Source organism: Tetrao urogallus (genome assembly GCF_951394365.1).
Source record: "Tetrao urogallus genome assembly, chromosome: 8".
In the NCBI taxonomy this organism is placed as follows: domain Eukaryota; kingdom Metazoa; phylum Chordata; class Aves; order Galliformes; family Phasianidae; genus Tetrao; species Tetrao urogallus.
Genome location: NC_136821.1, coordinates 14,619,057 through 14,641,626, shown reverse-complemented (window position 1 = coordinate 14,641,626; position 22,570 = coordinate 14,619,057). Strand labels below are relative to the sequence as shown.

The window sequence follows — 22,570 nt, the reverse complement described above, 5'->3', positions numbered from 1 at the left end:
CTCCACGTGAGAAGGGTTCCTCGGTACAACGCCGCAGACTGACGCTTCTGATCAGAGCCATACGCAGCCCGGGTGTGCTGCAGCAACGCGCTGTAGGTGTCATCATCCTCAGCTCTAATAAGTGCATCCAGGGCACAGCTGGAGAGGCCAGGCAGAGCTCCCTGGGGCAGCCAGCAGTCACTGTGGGTCAGAAGGTGCCTTTCTCCCATCCCGATGCCAGCATCGGGGCGACTGCTGGCTTCAGCCCTTCTCACCAGCGCAGGGCACAAGCCAGGCACACATAGCTTGCGTGGACTCACTGGGCTCCCTCAGGTGCTCTGCAGGGGTGTGAGGAGGCGGATAAGCTTCTGGCAGTGGCATGCAGATGAAGGCCGGGGGCTGCCCCCAGCCATGGGCCAGGGGTCACTACCAGCTAGCACAGCCAGCTGGTCACTGGCCCTGAGGGAGAGCAACACCTGTGGACAGAGGCACAGCAATCAGCAGTCAGCCCTGCATCATCCCCTCGATGCCACCAGCTGTTCCACAAGAGGGGTGAGGGCCAATACCTGTTGTATCCCAGGGTGCTGGCTGACAGCGCACAGAGCCATAAGTGCTCCCTCCCGCACACTGGCCTGGGGATCCCGGCAGGCCACCTCCAGGAGGATGCGTGGCGTCCCGCTCTCCACGAGCAACTCCCCGAGCTCTGCTGAGCGCCGGCCCAAATTGCCAAGGGCTGAGGCTGCATTGCAGCGTGTCTTGGCCTGCTGATCACTCAGCAGCTGCGTCAGCCTGGGCACGGCCTTGCCCAGAGTCCCGGCTGGGGAGGACTCGTAATAAGCAGCATTACCCACTGCAAAGCTGGCTGCCTTGCGCACAGCCTCATCCTCATCAGCCAGACACACCAGCAGGCTCTCCAGTAAGCCTGGCTGGTTCTGCAACACCTGGGGAAAGCCATGGCTATGGCGGAGCAGGTTGCCCAGCAGATTGCAGGTTTTGGCCCGTATGGAGCGTTCCTGGTGGCTGAGTAGGTGGGTCAGTGTGTGGTAGGTCATATCTGAACCCCCTAAAATCCTCTGGAGAAAGGGCAGGTGCTCTGGACAGGTCCGAGCCACGTGAGTCAAGAGAGACAGCAGGTCAGTTGTGAGCGTGAGGCTGCCTGAAAACAGGACAGTACTCAAGTAGGCAATGATGTGCTCTGAGGCAGCAGCCTCCCTTGCTATTTGGTCTGTGACCTGCTCATCGGACACAACAAGGCGGCATAGGAGGCTCATGGGAAGCTCAGTGTCTGACAAAGGCAGATGGTGACAGCAGACCTAAGGAGAAAGGAGACACAGTAGTGCTGAGGGCATCATCCTTGCACTGAGGGCTGTATGGCACTCAAGTGTTGTCCCCAGCTGGGTACAAACAGCAGTGCCAGCATGGGCTGCTATGTGGGGAATTGTCTCCAGTTTATGGAGGGAAAGACAAAGGTGGGGGTAGAAGCGTAACCTGCAGTAGCTGGGGAGGAATCTGGGAGTCTCTCACTGCCTCGATGACTAATGCTATGGTGTCTTCATCCACATCCAGGGCAAAAGGAAAACAGAGGAGCTGGCAGGCCTGCATCACTACAGCTGGGATGAGCTCAGCCTCTCCATTCTCCCTTGCTTGCCTGAATTTGTTAGAGAGACTGGGCTTGATACAGAGATGGTGGGGGGAAATAAAAAATAAAAATCAGCTGTTGAGCACTGCCCACTTCAGCCTTCCCAACTCACGTCTGTGCCAGACACGCCAGGAAGCGAGGAGACAGCAGTGTCTTCAGCATCACCATGAGGACACCATGGGACTGGGTGAACTGAGGCAGGCACCGGTGGGTCTCACGAGTGAAGATGAAGAGGGCCAGGCTTAAGAAAAGCAGTATGCCTGCAGGAGGAACAGCATGGCAAAGAGGCAAAACTAGGGAAGACTGAAAAAAGTCTCCTCTCTTCTGTCTGCCTGTGCTGCATAGAGCTCTCACTCTCTGCAGAAGGTCAACAATCCTCAAGAACAATTCCGGAACCCTCTGGCCTAGGAATCAGATGATGATGGGGACAGAGATGTGAGCAAGCCTGAGAGCAGGATGAGGAGGAGGGTACAGGACAGATACCTTTTTTCACCCACAGCTCCTACCTTGAGGGGAGAGAAGGCTCCAGTCTGGCTCTGCCACAGGGGGCCCTGCCTCTGGGCTGTTTCCCTCCAGTGCTGCTCCACTGCCACCCATGCAAAGCACTGCAGGAACACAACGCCACACCACGCTCCACAACTCTGAGGCAGAAAAGCTCTGTTCCACAGCCACATCCTCCTACATATGGGGAGAAAAGTGTTAACAGGCTTCCAGGCTGTCCTCCAGGGTTCCAGTTTATGATTCTACCAGCCCCATGGTCCCAGGGAAGCCAGGGCTGGATCACCCAAAGAGTAAAGAGGGAACCAAACAGCCTACAGCCCTCCTGCCCCTGCTGATGGCACCAGTCTCAGGGCATTTCTGTTCTCTCCCACTCTGATACATCCATAAGTCACTCCTCTCTGCCTGTCATCCTCCCATCAACCCTCCTGAGCTCCACAGACAACCCTAGGTGACTTTCATGGGGTTGCACAGTTCAGCTAAAGCTCTACAGTTTCCTGTTTTTCCCCATCCTTCACCACCAATCCACACTCTGGCCTCTGCATCCCCACACCTAGCCCAGGCAAAGGGTGAAAGGAAGGCCGGTACCTGTGCAAGCAGCTTCAACAGGAGGAAAATGATCCCATCATAGAGACCAGCACCCATAGGCAGGGAGAAATGCAGCTGTAAAAGAATGTGGGACAGGCTGGATCTGAGCACTGCTCTGAGGGAAGCAGCAGCAGACCCCATATCTTTCTTACTCCATCTTTGCCTGCAAACCTTTGTACTGGGATGACAGCAAGGTCCCCCAGCTCCTCAGGCCCTATTCCATACCTCAGCAGGCTCTATCAGTGCGTTTGTCACTGCTGTTAAGATTTCTTTTCCCCTAAGTGCAACAGGCACCCCACGCTGATCAAGCTGTGTCAGGAGGAATGCTGCAGCACCCTGTAAGAAGAAACAGAGCTCAGCACCTTTAGGACTTGCCTATCTGCTCTTAATCCATCAGACTAGGGCAAGGACAGATCAGCTGCACCCATCCCACCCTAAGGAAGCAACAGTAAAACCCAATTGGGATGTGGGGCTCTGCAGGATTCCTTATGGCACCTCTGGCAGAATGGACAGACTTACCACAACAGATATGACAGGAGACTGAGTGAGCAGATCCAGGGCCAGGGTAACCACCTCCTCAAGCCTGAAACACAGGAAACAGAGGTAAGACACTGGCAGTAAGCCCTCCTCACAGTGCTGTATTCCCAGGCCTCTACATCCAACTGAGCAGCGGCATTCAAATACTCCCAAGGATGGGAAGAAGCCACTTTGCAGGAAGATAAGTGATTCCTCATTCACAGAGCTTCCTTCCCCATTCTCTGTCCCTAGTGCATCCCCAGCATCTGTCTAGGCATCAGGATCAGAAGGATCAGCAGGACCAGAAGCCTAGCTCTGAGTGTAGGGCAGAGACTTGTACAGGACAGGGAATGCTCCTACTTCACCCACAGATAAAAGCTGGTGCTTACCTGGAAGGAGAGGCCTGGGGCTGCAGGGTAAGCAGGGTCAGCAGGTATAGGGAGGCCTCACAGGCCACCCTTTGAGTCACCTCCACCATGGGGACCTGCCAAGGGAGCAGGAGTCACAGGGGAACAGCAAGACTGAGAGGGGAGGAGGGAATGCTTCTGAGACCTGGAAGGAAGACAACAACTGCACTCTACAGATTGAGCTCCATCTCAACACACACTTTTCTTCCCACAACACCCAGCCTGGTGTAAGCAGCACCCAAAGAAATGGGTCATGCACTCCTACCCAATCACAAGGGCTGCAGTGAAGTTCTACCTTGCCCTTTGAGAGCTGCATGAGGAAGTCCCATACTTGCTGGCTCTTCCCCAGGTGCTGGCACAGACTCGGGCTGGCATAGCAGCCAGTGTAGAGGATCTGCAAGACAGAAGGGAGAGCTGTACAGCTGCCCAGGTGACAGAGACACAGTGATCAGGCCCATCCTAGTCACACTCCATGGCTATTGTGGGCTCAATTCTCAAGGAGACCAAGTTATTAAGGGCTGAACCTACAGCTCCCATTTCCCAAAGGAAGTTCCCCTGGCCTGGGACTAGGAGCTTGGGGAACAGCCAGATAAATGGATGAGGTTATTACCTTCAGAACATTCAAGGAGCAATTTGGGTGCTCCAGCTTCCCCAGCAACTTCCCAAGCTGCTGGCACTCTCCATTCATAAGCTTTCCAGCTACCTCCTGAGCAACCTGTAGAAATCAATCCGTTATATATTTCAGGCACCTGAAGCATTGCACAGACTAAGAAGTTCCATACTAGCAACAGATTAACAGAAGAAGCCATTACTTCCTACACAGCAGTGCCTGCTTTCACGCACGCATGCTCATCTGCCATGACCCAGCACTGCTTTAATGCCCAGTCCCTGAGCTGACATGGGTAAGGTAAGATGCCTGCTCTGCTTCTTTCCATATTGACTTAGAGTTGAACTCAGTCATCAAGCATAGATCTCTATTCTTGTTTTTCCTCTTATTCAGTTTGATTTCAGATTTTCTACAATTCATATCAAAAACTTACAAGAACCCTTTGCATTTCTCTGCTAACCCAGTCTTTTATTTAGCCCTTCACTATGTCAAGCCCTAAGTGTGAGTCTTTTAATTGAGTCAGTGTATAATCAAAGAATTTTAGGATGTTATAATCACAAAACAAATAAGAGAGTTAGGCAAAGCAGACTATGATAACAAAAAGAATAAATAAAAAGCTTACCCCTATCCTGGGCCCACTCACAAAACACCAGCAAAGGTGATCTCCAGAAGAGATCCTTCCCCCCGGTAGCCAGCTCTTAAATAAGCCTCGAAGGGGTGGAGCCAGGCTCCACCCCTTCCAGCAGCACAGGTGAATTGCCTTCACCTGTGCTCCTCCGGCTGACTCATGGCTCGCCTCAGGTGATCAATCAGAGGTTCAGGCCGTGACTCAGCAGTTCCCATACAGTCAGGAATCCTTAGACTCAATTACTTAATGGCTAACTTGAGACAGACAGGAACCATTAAGGGCTGAACCCAGAGTTCCCCCTCCCCCATGTTCCTAACCCCAGTTCTTAGACTCTGAGGCTCAGCTCTTAGATCAGGAGGAGCAGCCTGCAAATTACAGCCCCTCTGCCAACAAACTCGGAGGACCCCAGCCCTACACTCTACTGCTGAAAAAGAGATTCTTCTTGAGAGGGCTGTTGATCCCATGGAGAGCACACATCTTTGCCCTGCAAAGACAAGTGGCCTGACCTGCTGCTTGGCTTCCCAACAGCTGTTCCGTGCCAGAGGGATGCTGCAGGCAGCTGCCAGTGCAGCCGTAAAAAGGTCTGCCATGCATCGTCTCTGGTCATGAGCTGATTTGGCCTCCATTGCTGCACCTGGAAAGGACACATCAGGAGACACATCCTAAGCATGAGGGGTGCTGAGGAACAGCAGGCTGGAGCTGAAAGCCAAGAGATGTTTGGTGATTATAAAGGATCTGCAATTGAGGAAGAGAACAGGAGGGCCCCAGGTGGCAGATGTTTGAGGGATTTGGGCAAATAAGCTCAGCCACCTTCTCCTGGCAACAGCAGTCAGTGCTCTGATAGAGCTCAAGGGCTTGAAAGAGAAGGAAAGCCTGCCAGGAACCCTGTGAGGAAGTGGTAAGCTGCCATTAGTGCTACCTTGCAGAGCAGGTTGCTCAGAGATCAATCCCTGAAGGAGTCTGTCCAGCAGGGGCTCATTCTCCTCTCGCAGGCTGGCATAGAAGGGGACAGAGATAGAGGGGCACATCACATCCAGGCTCTCACAGAGCAGGGTAAAGCACTGGGGAAGACACAGAGGTTGCTATTACTGCAAATAAAAAGTAGGAGGGTAGAGAAAAACAATCACAGAGGAAACTAGTGGGGGACAGCAGAGATGGAAGAAGAACACTCGTGCTAGAGCTTCAGGGACCAATGTCTCCTCTTCAGCCGCTCAAGTCCCACTGTTACGGCATAGGAGCCATGTGCTGGCTGAGAGAAGGGTACACGTGGAGGTACAGCCAAGGAAGGTGTCCCTCAGAGAGGTTCTTTCTGCATGTGATCCACCTTCCCACCCCCCCGCCCACCCCCCCCAGAAAAAAAATATATAACAATGGCCCTGACAAGAATGCATCAGGCCACATAGCTCAGAGCAGGCAGCTCTCCCCACTAACACACGCACCCAAGCCCACAGCTTTGGTCAGGGGAGGACAGAGTGGGGAACAGGGAGACTGGGACATGCTTACCAGGAGGCTTTGCTGGCAGAGTCTCATCTCACTGTCAGCTGTCTCGGCCAGCAGATTTGGCAGCAGGGCTAGGAAGTGGTTGGCACTCTCCTGGAAAGTCTGTAGGCTTAGGAAGGCAGCAAGCACAAAAGAGAACAGATAAACCTAGTCACTGGCTATGAGGATAGGATCTGGTCAGGTCCTCACAGCCCTGGCTGCAAAGGGCAAGCAGCACAACTGAACTTATCAGCTGTGCCTTCCCCTGTATTAGCCCCATGGAAAGTACTCATTTGTAAGCTGTGACATCTATCATGATGCTTCCCCACATGACAGTTTCTCCTTCCTGCCTACTTCTCTACTGTGGCCACAAGAGGCCTCAGAGTGCATCACCTTGCCCCACCTGCCCTGCTCCTACCTGTCCTGTCCACTCTCCTCCAGGCTGCATTCACTGCTGAAGTAAACTGTGGTCACCATGATGAGGTCTGTCAGCACTGTGATACACCAGGGCTGCTGCAGGAAGCAGAAAGAAACATGAAGTGGCAATTGCCTGCCTGCCAGCCTGACACCACTGCAGCAGGATCCTTCCTTGCCAAGATCTTCCCCCTTCTAAACAGGGCCTGGAAGAGACATTGATCCTGTGAACCATCTCCAGCAGGACACAGAGACCTGTGACAGCACAGGCACACTGCAGGACTGAGAGAAACCCAGTCTGCCTAGGGTTCTACACCCACCTGCTTGGTGCTGCCACTCTCCAGCATCTGCTTGGCCAGATGCAGCAGGGACAATGGCACATTCAGCTCTTGGCAAAAGAGGTTCAGCAGCTCAGAGTCACAGTGGGTAGCCAGAAGATTTCCCACAACACGAAGTACGGGACGGAGATGGGACGCTCCCTCAAGCATCCCTTCCAGCACCTGGGCAGCAAGAAGCCAGAAGGACTCACAATCAGCAGCACTTATGGCCTCTCCATCAACCACATGGCTGCCCCCCAGCCTCCAGGGCAAGGGACAGCAGTGGAGGAGATGAAAAGCTAAGTGTGTGAGGCAGCTCTGATTCCTGGGGAAGCAGCAGGACTTCTTGCTGGCTGAAGCAGGGGATCTCACAATGCTCCCAACCCAACCCCAGGAAAGAAGGCAGCATCCACGTTCCCAGTCTCAGTCAGCTGGACCAGCCATCACTCACTTGCTGAGCAGATTCTGCAAGCCGGACTTGGACACGGTGCCGGAAGGCTGGGTCTCTCAGGAGGCTCAGAGGCGTGCTCAGCTGCACAGCCAAGGGCTCCGTGGCCTCGATCAGGTGTTGCCACTCCTCATCACTCTCCAGCTCCTGACCATGGAGAAGAGAGAGTTGGTGCCATAGATTCTGCCTACCCCAGAATCTGAGTACCAGGCCCTAGGGACTGGGCCCTGATATCCTTATCGCAGGACACCATCTTACCTTGCTCTCCAGGTCCACAGCCTCGATGCTTTGTCTGCCTTGCAGCTCTGCTCTGCCAACACCAAGCTGCAGTGCTTCTGGCTGGGGAAACTCCCGCTCATAATCTTGTGTGATGCTGTGCTCCCTGGCCAAGGAAACAGCCCAGTCAATGAGCTACCCCACTTTCCTCTCTTTTTCCCAGTCCCAGCCTTCCCTCACCGTGGGCTTGGAATAGGCTCTTCCAGTTGCCACTCTGCCATGCTGTTCTTTCCTTGCAGGACACCTGAATTCTTCTCTTTGAAGGATGCTGGTAGCTCCTCCTCCTCCTCAAGGGCTGCCTTTTCAAAAGCTGCTCTGGGTTTATGTCTGGTATGTCCTTTGCCAGAGTCCTTCATAGATGTAGTATTTGCCTTCAGCTGCCCCTGGGAGATGGCAGAGAAGTTTAGTCAGGGAGACTCAGTGAGAAGAGCCCCACCACAACAATGACCCCACAGTCCTGCCTTGTATGTAACCATTACACCAGCCTTGCCCACCTTCCTTCTGTCTTTCCCCTCAGTCCCATTTAAGAGCCCTTCCTTTGACATAACCATGAGGTGCAGTCCAGAGAATTCCACACTTTTCTCCACCTTTTTCTGTGCCTCCTCAGCCATCTTCTGCCGAGCCTTTCTCAGGATCCTGGACTGGCCACTCCTAGGGGCCAGGGAATGGGCTTGCTGCTCCTTCAGGGCCTGTAGCTCTGGGGACAGCTTGGTGGTGAAGGGGTTTGAGATCCCATGCTCTTCCGTGTCATCAATCACTGAGAAGGCAGGAGCAGAATTTCAGCAGCTCTTTCTTGAGATGCAAAGAGAGTAACCAGCTCTGCAATCCCAGGAGAATCCTGGGGGACCCAGAGCAACCCCAGGGGCAGGAGCTAGGGGTTGGTGGAAGCTGAGAGGAAGGAGGCAAAAACCAGGGTAGAAAAAAAAAAAAAAGAATGGTAGGGTGGTGCTCCCAGTCTCCAGGCAGTAAGAAGTGGAAATGGTTTGGTTACTCACCAGTAACCCGTCCAGCAACAAAGGGGTGGGACAGCAGTTCTGGCCACGACAGGCGCTGGCGGGGATCCTTCATTAGCAGCCCCTGCAGGAAGCTCTACAAGGCAGCACAGTGCAAAAGTCAGACACCACACATGCAAAAATGAATACAGCACTCCCACCAGCCTCCCTCAGAAATAACACTCAGGACCCCTGGGCTCTTTGTCTCACCCTGGGAAACAGCGTATCTGGTGCTGATGGCAGACAGGCAGTGGGAAGACACTTCCCTTCTTAGCACAGTAAATCATTCCTCTGCTCTCTGCCTCAGCTTCCCAATTTATCTAGGGATAGCAGTGTAAGGGCTCCCCTCCAAGAAGGCCAAGATCTCATTCCTTCACTACCTTCCAAAATCCATATCAGGGGAGAGAAAACCTAAGCATGATCAATCAGAGCAGCACACAAAGCCAAAACTGCTATTGCATCAATGGGTCCTACACCACAGACAGGGCTTTGTTCCTTACCTTGAAGGCCGGGCTTATGGCCTTAGGCCATTTGACAGGGTCCTTGACAATGAGGCTGACAAGCTGGAAGATGCTGCTGGTATAGAAGGGAGGTGTGCCCATGAACAGCTCATACAGGATGCAGCCCACAGACCATAAGTCTGCTGTGTGGTCATACGGCCGCTCCTCCACCAACTCGGGGGACATGTACAGCGGAGTGCCCTTGATGGAAGTCAGCACCATGGTGTGGATGCTCATAGCACGTGCAAACCTGCTCAGAGCAAAACACAGGTGGCCATTTCAGGCTGGAGCAGCCACTGCAGCTCCTAAGGAGACCCCGTGAGTCATCAATATCCTGTCCCCTCCGGAGTCTCAAATTCCCCACACCTGCTAGTCCCTGAATATGTGCAGAATGCAAGTCCCCTTCCACACCTCCCCTTCTCCTCTACAGCTCCAGGACATTCCTTGGATGCCCCAAGCCTACACATCCTCCTTAGCAGGTCACCCGCACGCACCCAAAGTCACAGAGCTTGATGACGCCGTCTTTGCCCAGGAGGATGTTCTGGGGTTTCATGTCACGGTGCAAGATGCGGTGGGAGTGCAGGTAATAGAGAGCAGACACCAGCTGGGCAGCGATGGTCTGGACCTGCCAGAGACATGAGAGCTTCATTCCAGTACCCCAACTCTTGCCCTTGCCCTGTTTGGGGCAGGGACCTGCCTCAGCCTTGGGCCAGCAGCTCCTCTCTGAGGGAGGAGTGAGCCGAAGGCTGAGGCAGCAGCCACGTGTTCTGACTCTTGTAGAAGGAACGGGGATAACAAGGTCAGTGGGATCACTGTGACCCACTGCCTGCAGTTTGGCTGCCCTGCCTTTTCATTCCCTTTAGAATCTGCCAGCCAAAGCCTCAGAGACACCTTCACCCCTTTGATGTCTCCATGCCCACAAAAGAGCCCTCTGCCTGCTAAAAAATCCTGTTCCCTCCATCCTGCAGCAAAGCCTGTGTGGCCAATCACCTGGTCCTCGGGCAAACTCCCATCATCCTCCAGGATCTGGAATAGCTCCCCCTCTGCATAGTCAGTCACCACCACCACCTGGAGAAAGGAGCAGTGTGGAGGCATTAAGCACAACCCCCAGACGCATCCCTACTGAGCCTTTGTAGCTCTACTTATCTGGAAGACACAGCAGAAGTCAGGGAAGTGTAAAGGAATGGGATAAGCATATAATAGGATTTCAGAGCCCAGTGGTAGAAATACTCCCTTGAGCATATTTTTGATCTACTGCCCAATTACTGGAGGGCTCTGGTAAACACTGACCAATGAGTAGGCTGGGTCCCAGTCCTAAGATAATTCCCTCAAAAGGTCTCTCCGTATCCAGAGAGCAGGAAACTCCAATCAGGCCACGTGAGGGAGAAGAATAGGCTGGAAGCAGGTCTGCAGCACCCAACAATAGTGGAGATACAGCTGAGCACTGAACAAACTTGGCTGGCTATAAATACTGCTAGAACCCTGGAAGGCTGTAACCAGTATCTCCTGAGACAGACACTGGTAACCAGTATCTACTGAGACAGATAGCAGGTGATAGCACACACCCCCTGCCCAACCAAGCAAAAGTACCTGCCCCCACACAGGCCCCTTTACCTCTTTGTCAGTCTCAAAGCTGTCAAGCATCTGGATGATGTTAGGGTGATGGAGGCCTCTCATAATCTCAATTTCCCGCTGCAGGTTCTTCAGTTCCTTCTCAGACCGCCCCACCTTGGGGATGAATTTCAGAGCGACCACCTTCCAAAGCAGGCAAAGCTGGGATCAGAGCAGGGTCCCACCCACCCTAGCAGGAACTGCATTTAACCCAAGGGGGATTCAGTATTTACTAGGTGAACACACAGAATGAGACGTGTTCATAGTGCCCCTTGAAGCTGAGGCAGCAAGGAGTACAGGCAGCCACCTGAGCTGTATTAACAGGACTACAGGCATTATCTGAAGGAAGCGATTCTCACCCTTTACTTAGGGTTTGTTAGGGTTTGTAGCCAGTTTTTGGCCCAGAAGCACACTGACAAACAGGAGCGGTCCCAGCTGAGGATCACCAGGATGGCAAGGTAGCCGATGCACATGGCTTACAAGCTGAAACCCGGGGGACCCGAGCTTCATTAACCCGGAGATAAGCTGAACAACAACCCTACGGCCGGCGGTAGGAGACTTCTAAGGAGACGGAGCCAGGCTCTTTACAGACGTCCCTCCCAGTACCCGCCTCACTCCTCACCTGGGCGCTGCACCTCCGCCGCCCCTTGTACACTCGTCCGAAGGAGCCTTCTCCGATCACCTCCAGCACGTGGTACCTCTCCATGGCGGGGCTCCGAGGTCGGGCCGAGGCTCCCCAGCCTACGGACTGACAATTTAAGGCCGCGGGGCCGCAGTAAAACCCGGCCCGAGGTCGAGCCCGCCGCGTCAGGCCGCGCCGCCGTGTCGCCTAGCAACGGCCGAGGCCGCCGCACTTCCGCTTCCGGGCCGGGCGGCAAGATGGCGGCGGCCGGCGAGGAGGTGGAGGCGGCGGACTGGTAATGGCAGCCCGTTCCCGTCCCGCCTTTCCCCGGGGCCGGCGCCTGGGGCCGCCTGACCGATCGGTGCTTCGCAGGGCGCTGCCGTCCGAGGTGGAGGTGCTGGAGTCCATCTACCTGGAGGAGCTGCGGGTGGTGCGGGGCCGCGCGAGGTACGTACCGGGCCCCGCGGCCTCCGGGCCCCGCTCTCCGGCCGCGCCTTACCTCCGCCCGCCTGCAGGTCCGAGCCCTGGGAGGTGAGCATCACCCTGCACCCCGCCACGGCCCAGGACCAGGACTCACAGTTCGTGCGCTGCACGCTGGTGCTCGCCGTGTCCCCCCAGGTAGGCTCCTGTCCCCGCTGGGCCTTGTGGCCCCTATCTCTGCTTTCCTTGGTGCGTTTTGGGTTTTGTTGGTTTGTTTTGTTTTCTAGTATCCCAATGAGGCTCCAGACATCTCCATCAGCAACCCGCGGGGACTGTCAGATGAGCAAATCCAAAAGTGAGTGCCAATAGGGGAGCGGTGATGTTAACAGTGCTTAAGAGCCTTCTCTCAGTGCCTTCAGGGCCCTCTGTTCTCTTAACACATACGTACAGCTCTCAAAGCACCTTGAGTTAAATCTTATGTCAGCCCTGATGCTGAGTTTGCTGAGGAATGGTTTGTTCCTTTGTGGTCCACCTGAAATGTAACTGCCAGGCCTTCAGAGATGTCAGTCCAGCTTTGACAGAGACAAGACTGAACTGAGTTGCAGTGTTCAGGCAGCCTGCTGCTGCCTCTGTGCTCCTGTCCTTGGTGCAGCAGAGATCCAAATACCAGTCAGCAACACAGCATTAAAGTTGGTCCCACCAGATCAACAAAGCCTTAGATTTGCTAAAGTTGAAGAGTACTGGGTGAGCTCAAATTGAAACAGTTTGCAAGCTCACTCTTGCAATTTCTCTGAGGACAACCATTTCCTTCACACTTGTTCTCAAGGAGCTTGGGACAGCATGGGAATATGTGCTTGCATTTGTGCCCATCTGTATCTCACTACAGGCAAACCCTGGTGGATGATGTTCTTTTCATTTCTTTCGTTATTATGGTGGGGAGACAGGCATGTGGAAGAGTGAAAAGGTGTGGCAAAGTTTGTGTTAAGTATTTGTGCTACTTTGCTGTAGGATTTTGCAGACCCTCAGAAATGTTGCTGAAGCCAGGCTGGGGACAGAGGTGCTATATGAGCTGATTGAGGTGAGAGCTGGGGAGAAGGGAGGCAGACAGATGCACACTGTTCTTTGACTCCCTTTGAGGTAGGAGAGCCCTGAGTCTGGGCCCATGTGGAGACCAGTGAGAAAAATGCTTGCTTTTCTGCTTTGACAGAAGGGGAAGGAGATTCTCACTGACAACAATATTCCTCATGGCCAGTGTGTGATCTGCCTCTATGGATTCCAGGTAGGAATGTGTATTCAAGCCATTCAAGGTGGCTGAGAAGTGAATCAGATGAAGCCCAGTGGAAGAAGCTATGTGGTTTTGCCATCAATAACATCCCTGCTGACATGGGAGTGAAAACTCACCTCAGGTAGGTGCTGGGAACACTCTTTAAATCCCTTTTCTCATCCACAGGAGAGGGAAGCCTTCACAAAGACCCAGTGCTACCACTACTTCCACTCCCACTGCCTGGCCCGCTATGCCCAGCACATGGAAGAGGAGATTCTCACACAGCAGGAGGAGAGAGAACAGCACCTGGCACCTTCCCCCAAACAGGTATTGGGCTTTTGATTCCCTGCACAAGCCGTCTTGAGTTCTCTGTCACTCCCTGTGGGATGTGGAACAAAGGCCATCCTGACTCAGCAGCCGTGTGCAGTATGGTTAGCACTGCGCCTGCGCTGAGAGAATCAATGAAGATTGGACCAAGTGAGCCCCACGAGCCCCTTCCAACCATAATTACAAACTGGAATCCCCGTGGGCCTCCCTGCCTTAGCAAAAAAGTGCCTGTGGTTAGTTGAAGAAGGCTGCCCTGTTTGTTTCACTTCCAGCCTGGGGATTCTGTGGATGTGCATGGGCTGGGTTGTTGCCTAGGGTTTCACCTCTCACCTCCCTGCAGAAAGTCGGCGTGCAGTGCCCTGTCTGCCGGGAAACCTTGGTTTATGACCTCTGTGCCCTGAAGGCAGCGCCACCACCACAGCACCCACTGGTAAGAGATGTGGATTCATCTGTCTGGCTGTGCCCACTCTCTGGGTAGCTTTAACTGGGACATTTTAATGCATGAACCAGCTGCAGCTGATTAACGTGCTCTGCCATTTACTCTAGGAAAACACACAAATGTACAAATTCCATCTTGTGCTCTAATTCTGAGGGGACCATTCCTTCTGCCATAGAAAAGGGGCCCACCTTCAGATGTGATAAGGGCAGAGGGAAGCAAAAGATATGTAGCTGTTGCATGGGGAGGCAGTGAGGATATGTAGTGTTGTTGGCTTGCTCTCCAAAGCAAGCAGACGTGGTGGGGGAGAGAAACAATTCTGCCATCAGGCAGAGTGCCTGAAAGGAACCTCTGTGTTCTGTCTGCTCTAAGAGAATAACTGTAGCTTTCCTTAAATATGTCCCTGTACCCACTGAGATGTTATCAGTTTCAAGTGAGTGACTCCAGCTTATGTGGTTCTTGATTTTTAATTGCTCTGCATCTTACTCCAAAGCAGGAGGTCCTCAGACAGGCAATGCAGGAAACGGTGGGTCTGCAGTGACATGTACCTATACAGAGACAGGGAACTACACGTAATCTGTAGGCTCAGTGGGTCCAGTGTTGCAGACAGTTTACTTGGGTGCTGTGTGATCATATGAGGGTTTGGGGAGTTGCTCATGCTGTTGCTAACTGACTGCCCATATAGATAGAGCCCTTAACCCCTCTTGCTGTCTGCCACTCAGGAGCCATACAGGCCAGATGCCAAGATGCTGCAGCACCAAGAAGAACTGCGCTTAATTTTCAAGAAACAGCAAGAGAAAGGGGGCATCATTGACCCCGAAGCAGAGAAGAACCGTTACTTCATCAGCCTGCAGGCGGTATGGCACTGGGGGCAGAGAGCCACTGAGCTCCACACCAGCAAGGAGGTCCCTGGACTTGAGGGCCAAACACTGTCATCTGCTTTGGGACTGTCCTGTCCCTTTCTTAACCACTGGCTTCTTTCTTTCAGCCTCCAGCTACTGTTGATCCAGGCCAGGCAGCTGCTTCCTCTGAGCTGCTGGTGAGTGCTAGCGATGCGGATGCACCTCAGACACCCTGCCGGGCCTCAGCTCTGGAGCCAACCAGGGCTCCAGAGAGCAGGGCAGAGCCTGGGCAGCCAGAGAGGCCTGCTGTGCCCAAGGAACCTCAGTGCAAGAGGGAGAGGCATAGAGGGGAGAGGTCAGGCCCAAGAGGCCAGGGCAGGCAGTCCTGCAGCAGCTCGCAGGAAGCAGCAGGGGAAGCCTGTCATCTGTCCCATGGCTCCAGGGTGCCCAGAAGCTTTGGTCAGAGACCAGAGAGAAGACCTGGTGGGAGGCACTGTCAGGAATTTCCAAAGCCTCACAGCAGAAGCAAGGCAGCTGCCTTGGCTGAAAGAAAGGAGCTGTTCCCTGAAGATCCTTCACCAGTAGCGGGCACAGTGGACTTGAAAGAGGAACACCATAGCATGGAAAGATGGACCCCGGAGCAAGGTGCTGAAGCCCAAAGCAGGGAGAAGGAGAACCTGGCGTTCAACCGCGGCGAGCACAGAGCAGCTTCTGGCTGGCAAGGCCACCACAGGCCCTGGGATTGCAGGAGGTGGGAAAGGTCCAGAGTGCAAGATCGTGGCTCCTACCACAGAGCACCAAGAGGGCGAGGGATGTTCAGGCCCAGTGGATGTCGAGAAGCCCATTTTGTGGAGAAGGAGAGCAGTTCCTAGCAGGAGGGGTAAGGGGCTGGGCTGGGAGAGGCTGTTAATAACAAGAATGGCAAAGACTGTGGTAGAGCAGTAGCAAGGAGTCACCATACAACTTGGGAGAGAGGAGGCAGTTGGCACAGCTTGGGACAGGTGAGCTCTCCACGGTTCACGTAGCGTGAAGCATCAGGCTGCCTGGTGTGAGCAATTGGCTGTCACCACCACTGGAGAAACTGACTTTTGACAAGTCATAGCAGCCTTGGTCCTGAAGGATGCAGGGGGTAGAGGAGGGCTTGACCTGGGACCAGCATGCATCTATCGTCTGTTTTCTTGAGCATACATACCTACAGAAAGAATTGGAATTGGCTTGACATGGTGCTACAGCAGCCAAAGCTGTTCAGGACCTTCTCTGGAACTGAGCATCCCTACAGAGCCATGTTGGCACTAGGCAATGAGGCTGTGCCAGGGCAGCAACCTGCAGCTCATCTTGCTGCATCCTTTAGTGTTCTTTGAGCACCTTCTCAGCTGCTGTCCCTGCTCCTTAAAGATGACTGTTTATTCTGTGGTGCAGACTGCTGCTCAACTCATAGGCTTGGCCAGGCAAGTCCTTTGTATAACATGATTCTTCCCAGCCCCAGCCTGAGCTAAATTAAGTTTAAGCCAATGCTTTAGCAGGTCAGGACTAGCCAGAGACTGAGGCCTGGTACTGGCTCCTGCTCCCCATGGAAGCTTGAATTTAGCTGGAGCTTCTGCCTCGTCCGTCAGCTGCTTTTTTGCAGTTCCTTCTGCTGCTGTTTCAGATTCAAACCATGTCCTGCTGCAGAGATATGACAGGAATCCCAAATTTCTGAAGTGGGAGGCTGCTATTAAATTAATTTGTTGGGTCTTCTCTGGAGCCTGTTCCTTTTGTTTTCTTTGCCCTCCCACTCCTATTCTTAGCTGTTTGGAGCAAAGTGTTGATCTGTGGTATAACTCCCTTCTCTCCTATGCCGTACATGCAGGGGAAGTCTCCTGGATAGCAGGATGCTAGCTCCCTGCTTTGTCAGTGTGAGCTGTCTGGCTCACCTAGACCATACTGATTTCTTCACGCTTGTTTGTGCTTTGTGGGCCCATAACAAACCCCTCTTCTCACACAGATAACTATCATCTTCCTTTTGCTCATTGTGCTTTTAGAAGAACAAAAATCACCATGTTCCAATTGCCAAGCTCTTTGGCATCCTGCCGTGAGTCAAATTTTTCTTTCTCCTTGTTGGGAAAGCTACTGTGCCACGGTTGGAGCATAGGAATTCAGCCACAGAAATTAAAGTGAGCAGGGTTTTCAGTAATTCAGTCAAACACTATGCTTGTTAGAAGGGAGGGTTTTTTGTTTTTTTTTTTTTTTTTGTGCCAGGGAGAAGGGATTAAGGGCTCTCACCTTTCTGACTCGCTGTTAGCCTGGAGCAGAGGAAATTCTGTACTCGTGTGTGGAAATGAATTTGGGCTAAACATAAATTCTTTTAGAAAACATCCTGGCAACAGCAGGTACAGGCTGTCAAGACAGCACTTAATTCTGACTTGAAGAGGACGGTGGGGTGTTCTGGGGAAGAGCAAGGCTGTGGTATGCCTTCCCTGCTCTGTGTCTGAGTAACTTCAAAGCAGCAGATGTCCAGCTCCTTTCTCTAAAAGTTTGTCCAGGATGGGGATTTAGAATGAGGGAGAAATGGAGCCTGCACCATGCCCTGAGGCTTCTAACTTGGCATTTACTTACATGCCTACTCCCAAGATGGGGCTGTGCTGTTACTGACCTACCTCACAGGGCTGTTGTGAGGCTACACTGGCAATGGTGCTCACGCTGGCAGAAAGGCACTGATGGTGGCTGTAACATTAACACTATTAAAAGCAAGTAAAGTGACACAAGTTTCTTCCTGTGCTCTCGTGGTGGTAGTGGAGGGGGGGACTTGGGGACTTGGGTTGGTGGTGCTGGTGATGGAGCACAGAACCTGCCTGGATCAGGCCTCCCCTCCCCAGTTGCATTTTCAGGGCTGTTAGCAGAGGACTTCTGTTCTTCACACCAGCCTGGCCTGGCTGCACTGCTGACCACACCACTCCCTCCCCTGCTCCCTTTTCAGAGGCACAAATTTTGATCAGCTTTAAAACATAAGCACGCAGCAGCACCAAGCTGATGGCAGCCCTGCCACAAACAGGAAGAGAGGAAATAAACCAGCAGTACAGGGTAAGCAAATTCCCTTCTCAAAGGGGTTACTGAATTATCTCCCAGAGAATCCAGGAGGACCTGAAGTGCCAGAGACCGTACTGATCCTTCAGCTCAGTCTCTCCTTCCAGCGCCTTTCTACATTCTACCAGGAACTGCACCTTGGAGACAAGCCAAGATCCCTCTAGAACAGGGACCCAGGCCTCAGCAACCCTGAGAAGTGTCTGGAGCAATGCTGCTCCCATCTATCGAGGTCAGAAGGGCTCTAGCAGGTGGGTGGTGGGACAAATAACAGGCAGAGGAACAAAACCAACACTCGTAAGCATGCATACAAAAACAAGGGGACTGGAGGGCAAAGAGCCATGTTGTGCACTTTACCTTACAAGGTTGTTCACAGATCAATGAAAACTGCTCTCTTTTCAAAGACCATCAGCTCTCCTTAGCAGTGCATCACCCCAATGTCCTGCCTCTGCAAAATTCTGTTTTGGAGTATCAGCCCACAAGGAAGGGGTTGATAAATTACACTTTCACATCTGGAAGTCTTGGCAGCTTCTGAATCCCAGCACAAGGGCAGTGAGCAGGGTCTGTATAGTAGCAGAGGACTTCTGTTCTACTCCTAGGGAGCAGCAAGAGCCGATCCCCTCACTCTGCTGCAGAGTTGGAAGCTCTGACTCCATACATTTTAACAAAAAGACAAGGCCTTGGTGAGGTAGAGACCTGGGCAGCTCCACAGTATCCCCAGGATGGTCCAAGTCCTTGTCCCAGTTATCTCCAGGCCTCACAGCATGGCAAGGCAGAGCTCACCTTAGGTCACGGCAGGATGGAGTGTACGTTTTCAATGGCTCCCCCAGGATCTGTCTTGTAGAGCATGAAGTGGCCCTGCACCTGGGCAGCGCTGATCTGTTCGGAGACTGCCAGCGCCTGCTCAGCAAACTGCTCAGCTGCAGCTGGGGGCTGCTCAGGATAGAAGCGCTGGAACATGCGGACCAGCTGCCCTCGGGAGCAGTGGCCCACGTACTGCTTCAGGTCCACACGTCCAGGCCGCACCAGGGCTGGGTCCAGCCTGTCGAGACATAAGCGTGCCTTCACAACCTGATCACGGTGCCTTTGCAAGAGGGGTCTGGCAGAAGCACCCCTCCATGCTAGCACAGCCAGCATCCTATCCTATCTGTGCACTGTGGTAAAGGTAGGGAAAAGGTTTGCTCCTACAGTCATGGGAGGAAATCAACCCAACAGAAAGAAGGGAATGGTAGGCTCCTGAGGGTGACAAGTTGTCAGTTCTGCTCATCTGTATCCCAGGAATGCTGTCTGAACAGTGATCTAGGCTAGCTCAATCTAGAGCAAGCAAAGCCTACCACAGCACTGTCCACAAGGTACATATGCTGGCTTACTGAGCAGATATCTGCCGTGAGCCCAGGCCACTGCCTAGTGACTGAATGCATTGCATGGAACCAGCTTCTCACTCAGCACAGCCACAACCCTAAAATCCACAGATTCCTGCAGGCGGGAGGCTGGCACCTCTCCTGAACGAAGTATCCAGCACAATACGATTTGAGCAGCAAGGAAGAGGCCCCAGCAAGGGGTTGCTCTGATGAGGGGTTTGCATCCTGAGGAAGGATCAGGACAGCCCCTTCCCGCTTCTTCCCAGAGTGCAGCTCTGACCTGTCCACATAGTTGGTGGTCATGAAGACAATCCTGGCCTCTGTGGAGGCCACGCCATCCAGGGCGTTGAGGAGGCCGCTGAAGGTCAGGCGCCCCATGCCTTGGTACATAGCAGGGTCTGTGGATAGAGATGTCTGAGATTGTATCCATCTGCCACTCACCTGGCAGTCTTGAGGGCTACCTGCTTATAACCTGAGGCATAAGCCAAGCTTTCTGCTCCCTCCATCCCTCTAGGCTGACCCTCTGCCTCATCCTGGTTGGCAGCCCATTCACCATCCCTGCCTGGCAGCACCCCTGTGAACCCAAAAGGAAAATGAAGGGGTAGATCACCTTATGCTGAAAACAGCCAGATTTTCAAACAAGTGTTTTTGCCTGAGATACCTCTGGAATTATGGGCCCAATGCTCCCTTCATACGGCCAAGCCAAAACAGGGTGAGCTCCAGCTTGGGTCATGAGACCTCTGAGAGCTGCCCACCAGCACCAAGCCAGCAAATATCCCAATGCCTGGCCCAGGAACTGATCACCACTTACTCTCAGCAGCGAGGTCCCGACTGATGAAGGCAGCATCCACATCCTCCAGAAGGATGATGCTCTGCTGTGGTGCCACACTCAGGAGGTAATTGAGTCGGTCATCAGAGAGGCTGCGGTCACTGAGGCTCAGCAGGCAGATACTGTGTTGCAGCTCCCCGGCCAGGGCTGTACTGGGAAGGACACAAACCACAGCAGTGAATCACAGGAAGAAAGTCTGGAGCAGAGGAAGGCAGGGGAAGCTGAAGAACGGGCTCTCCCTGTCCAGTAGCAGACCTCCCCAGGGGGGATCAGGCAAGGACAGTAGATGTGAGCCCTACTGCCACACCAGCCTGCACACAGAGCTGTCACTCTGACCTATAACACTGACATAGTCCACTCCTTCATTGCTGCATTTAAAACCCAAGCCCATCTACATCTTCTCATCAGGGACTGCTGCACATCAGAGCAGACAGCTGGCAGGAAAATTGCTGTCACCCAGCTAGCAATACTCACATGAAGCTGCTTTTTCCACAGCCAGGAGGACCATATAGCAGGTAGCCTCTTCTGTATGGGATCCCTAGGAAGACAGTGTCCTTTTAGGAACCAGCTGTGTTACTCTGAGCCCTCTCCCTCAGAGCCAGGGGGCTGTGCCAAGCATGAACGGAGGATGTACCAGAGGAAGGCAAGCAGCAGGACAAAAACTCTCTGCAGCTGTATAGAGAACTGGCATTCAAATTCTACCCACAGCAGCACTGCAGGAGCAATGAACTCCATGACTTATTGTGGTTCCCAGGATTGTAGACTGCAGAACCTGAGCAGGAAGAACCTACTCCCAGCAATCTATCTAAACCCTATATATGGCAGGATGCCAGAGAGCTGAGTGTATGTGGGGAGTAGCTCACAAAGAGATCAGGCTGATGAACAGAAGGCTGGAAACTGCTATGAAGCAGGGCTGCAGCAGGCACAGCAGCAGCGTGCTGAGAAGCTGCAGGGATGGATATAAGCAGCAGCCTCTGCTTGGTCCCCGGTTGTGCTCGTCCCTTCCTTTCTCCCCTGTGCTTGGCTATATTAAGGGCTCTTTGTTAAGACAGGAGCAAAGCTGAAGATGAGTGGATACAGCATGGTCACAGTTGGGATGAGAGCATTGCTCTGTGCCCAGGCTGAGGGGCTCAGACACACAAGGGACTTCGCATGGCACAGCTGGGCTATCTGTGGACAGGGGTAAGGTGCTGCATTGGGCAAACAGAGGACACCACACAGGAGCCTTGCCTCTCTCGATGTACCACTTCGGGTTGTCGATGAACTCCTTCACGTCCTCAACCAGCCTCTCTGACACACCTTTCTCCAGCACCACGGAGCTCAGAGGCCGGCGGCGGCGTGGGAATCCAAACTGCCGCCACTCCGTTCCGATGGCTGTGTACATGATTGTCCTCCCCTCCTGCTGTTGCAGAGCCAACTCCCGGGCTGCAGAAAGAGGCAGAGGGGATGGCTGGCAGGGAAAAGGCTCTCTTATGATGCCCCAGGTGCCTCCAGGAAGGGGCCGTTCCCAGTACAATCCCACACAGCTGCCTACAGACCTTCCTGGAGGATGTTGAAGAAGATCTCCCGGTTGGTGCCCAGTGCCGTGAAGGTGACAGACTCCCAGGCAGTTCCTGTGTTCAGGTCAATCATCTGCCTCTCCCGGTTTCGCTCGATGCGAATCCACTTCCTCTGATACCTGGAACGAGAGGACAAGGTTGAGGGATGGAGCCCACCTCCAGCCACAAGCCACAGCTCACACCAGCACATAACCAAGCACAAGTTTCAGCCTCTGCCTTTCACCTCTCAGCCAGATCAATCAGGGATGGTGCTGCTCTCTGTGCCCAACGCAGGCATGGTAGGGCTCAGCAAGAGGAACTAAGAGCTAGCATGTCCAACACTGGCTAGGCACAGTAGGGTGGGATAAATCTTGGGTCCATTTCCATTTGTCTGCACCCAAACAGAGGGCATAGCCTGGGGTCACCTCAGGTGAAAAAGCAATTTCAGATTGGTGCAAATTCCCTAAGCTACTTCCAATCCCCTATCCTAATTCAGACACAAGAAGGAGGTAGAAGTCTCTGCCACTAGGGGCCCTCCAAACTGGACTTCCTTTGCCAAAATGAGGGCAACCCCATGGACTGCTTTTCCCTCTCCCTCTGATCTTCCTTACCAGATGAAATGGTTTCCAGGGCTGGGGACAAAGTCAAACTTGGTGCTGACGCGCCCACTCTCGTGCTGCAGGTACGAGGTCTCAACGCTCAGGTGCTGTGTGCGCTTGGCATGGTGCGAGATCCAGTTCAGCAGCCACTGGTAGCTCTTATCCTTGCTGGGCACCTCCAAAGTGATCATATAGTGGCGCCTGAAAGCCACCAGCCCAAACTGAGCTCCTTTCCGAGCCAGTGCCATAGCTGTGCCCACCCCAACAAGGCCAAACCCAGCCCCAAAGTAGGGGTTGTCCTTCAGTGCCACAACAAAGTCAGAAAACGGCATTGTGGGAGGTTAATGTGCTCCTTTCCACAGCATCTCCACGT

General features: G+C 53.4%; 3 protein-coding genes across 3 annotated transcripts; 1 reads left to right on the top strand and 2 right to left on the bottom strand.

Moving 5' to 3' along the window:
- Positions 1-308: 308 nt before the first annotated feature.
- On the bottom strand, positions 309-11,623 carry STK36 (serine/threonine kinase 36; the record flags this gene model as incomplete). The annotated part of the gene is made up of 26 exons (XM_079538750.1): positions 11,522-11,623; positions 10,903-11,043; positions 10,279-10,356; positions 9,783-9,913; positions 9,289-9,538; positions 8,792-8,885; positions 8,384-8,553; positions 7,977-8,179; positions 7,779-7,902; positions 7,524-7,667; positions 7,076-7,255; positions 6,760-6,854; positions 6,366-6,471; positions 5,782-5,923; positions 5,369-5,496; positions 4,238-4,342; positions 3,923-4,021; positions 3,610-3,704; positions 3,224-3,287; positions 2,930-3,040; positions 2,705-2,779; positions 2,125-2,296; positions 1,731-1,878; positions 1,468-1,627; positions 546-1,292; positions 309-455 (listed from the first exon to the last, which is right to left on the bottom strand). The coding sequence occupies exons 1-26, from the start codon at positions 11,603-11,605 to the stop codon at positions 309-311; spliced, it is 3,993 nt and encodes a 1,330-aa protein (XP_079394876.1). The 5' UTR covers positions 11,606-11,623.
- Positions 11,624-11,778: 155 nt separating this feature from the next.
- RNF25 (ring finger protein 25) lies at positions 11,779-15,682 on the top strand (the record flags this gene model as incomplete). The annotated part of the gene is made up of 10 exons (XM_079539183.1): positions 11,779-11,816; positions 11,894-11,968; positions 12,037-12,139; positions 12,229-12,296; positions 12,950-13,019; positions 13,149-13,220; positions 13,392-13,532; positions 13,873-13,962; positions 14,691-14,825; positions 14,957-15,682. The coding sequence occupies 10 exons, from the start codon at positions 11,779-11,781 to the stop codon at positions 15,680-15,682; spliced, it is 1,518 nt and encodes a 505-aa protein (XP_079395309.1).
- Positions 15,683-18,659: 2,977 nt separating this feature from the next.
- BCS1L (BCS1 homolog, ubiquinol-cytochrome c reductase complex chaperone) lies at positions 18,660-22,529 on the bottom strand (the record flags this gene model as incomplete). Its single annotated transcript, XM_079539291.1, has 7 exons — positions 18,660-18,912; positions 19,512-19,629; positions 20,043-20,212; positions 20,535-20,598; positions 21,291-21,485; positions 21,599-21,738; positions 22,210-22,529. 7 exons carry the CDS (start codon positions 22,527-22,529, stop codon positions 18,660-18,662), a joined length of 1,260 nt encoding a protein of 419 aa, XP_079395417.1.
- Between the last annotated feature and the right edge of the window lie 41 nt (positions 22,530-22,570).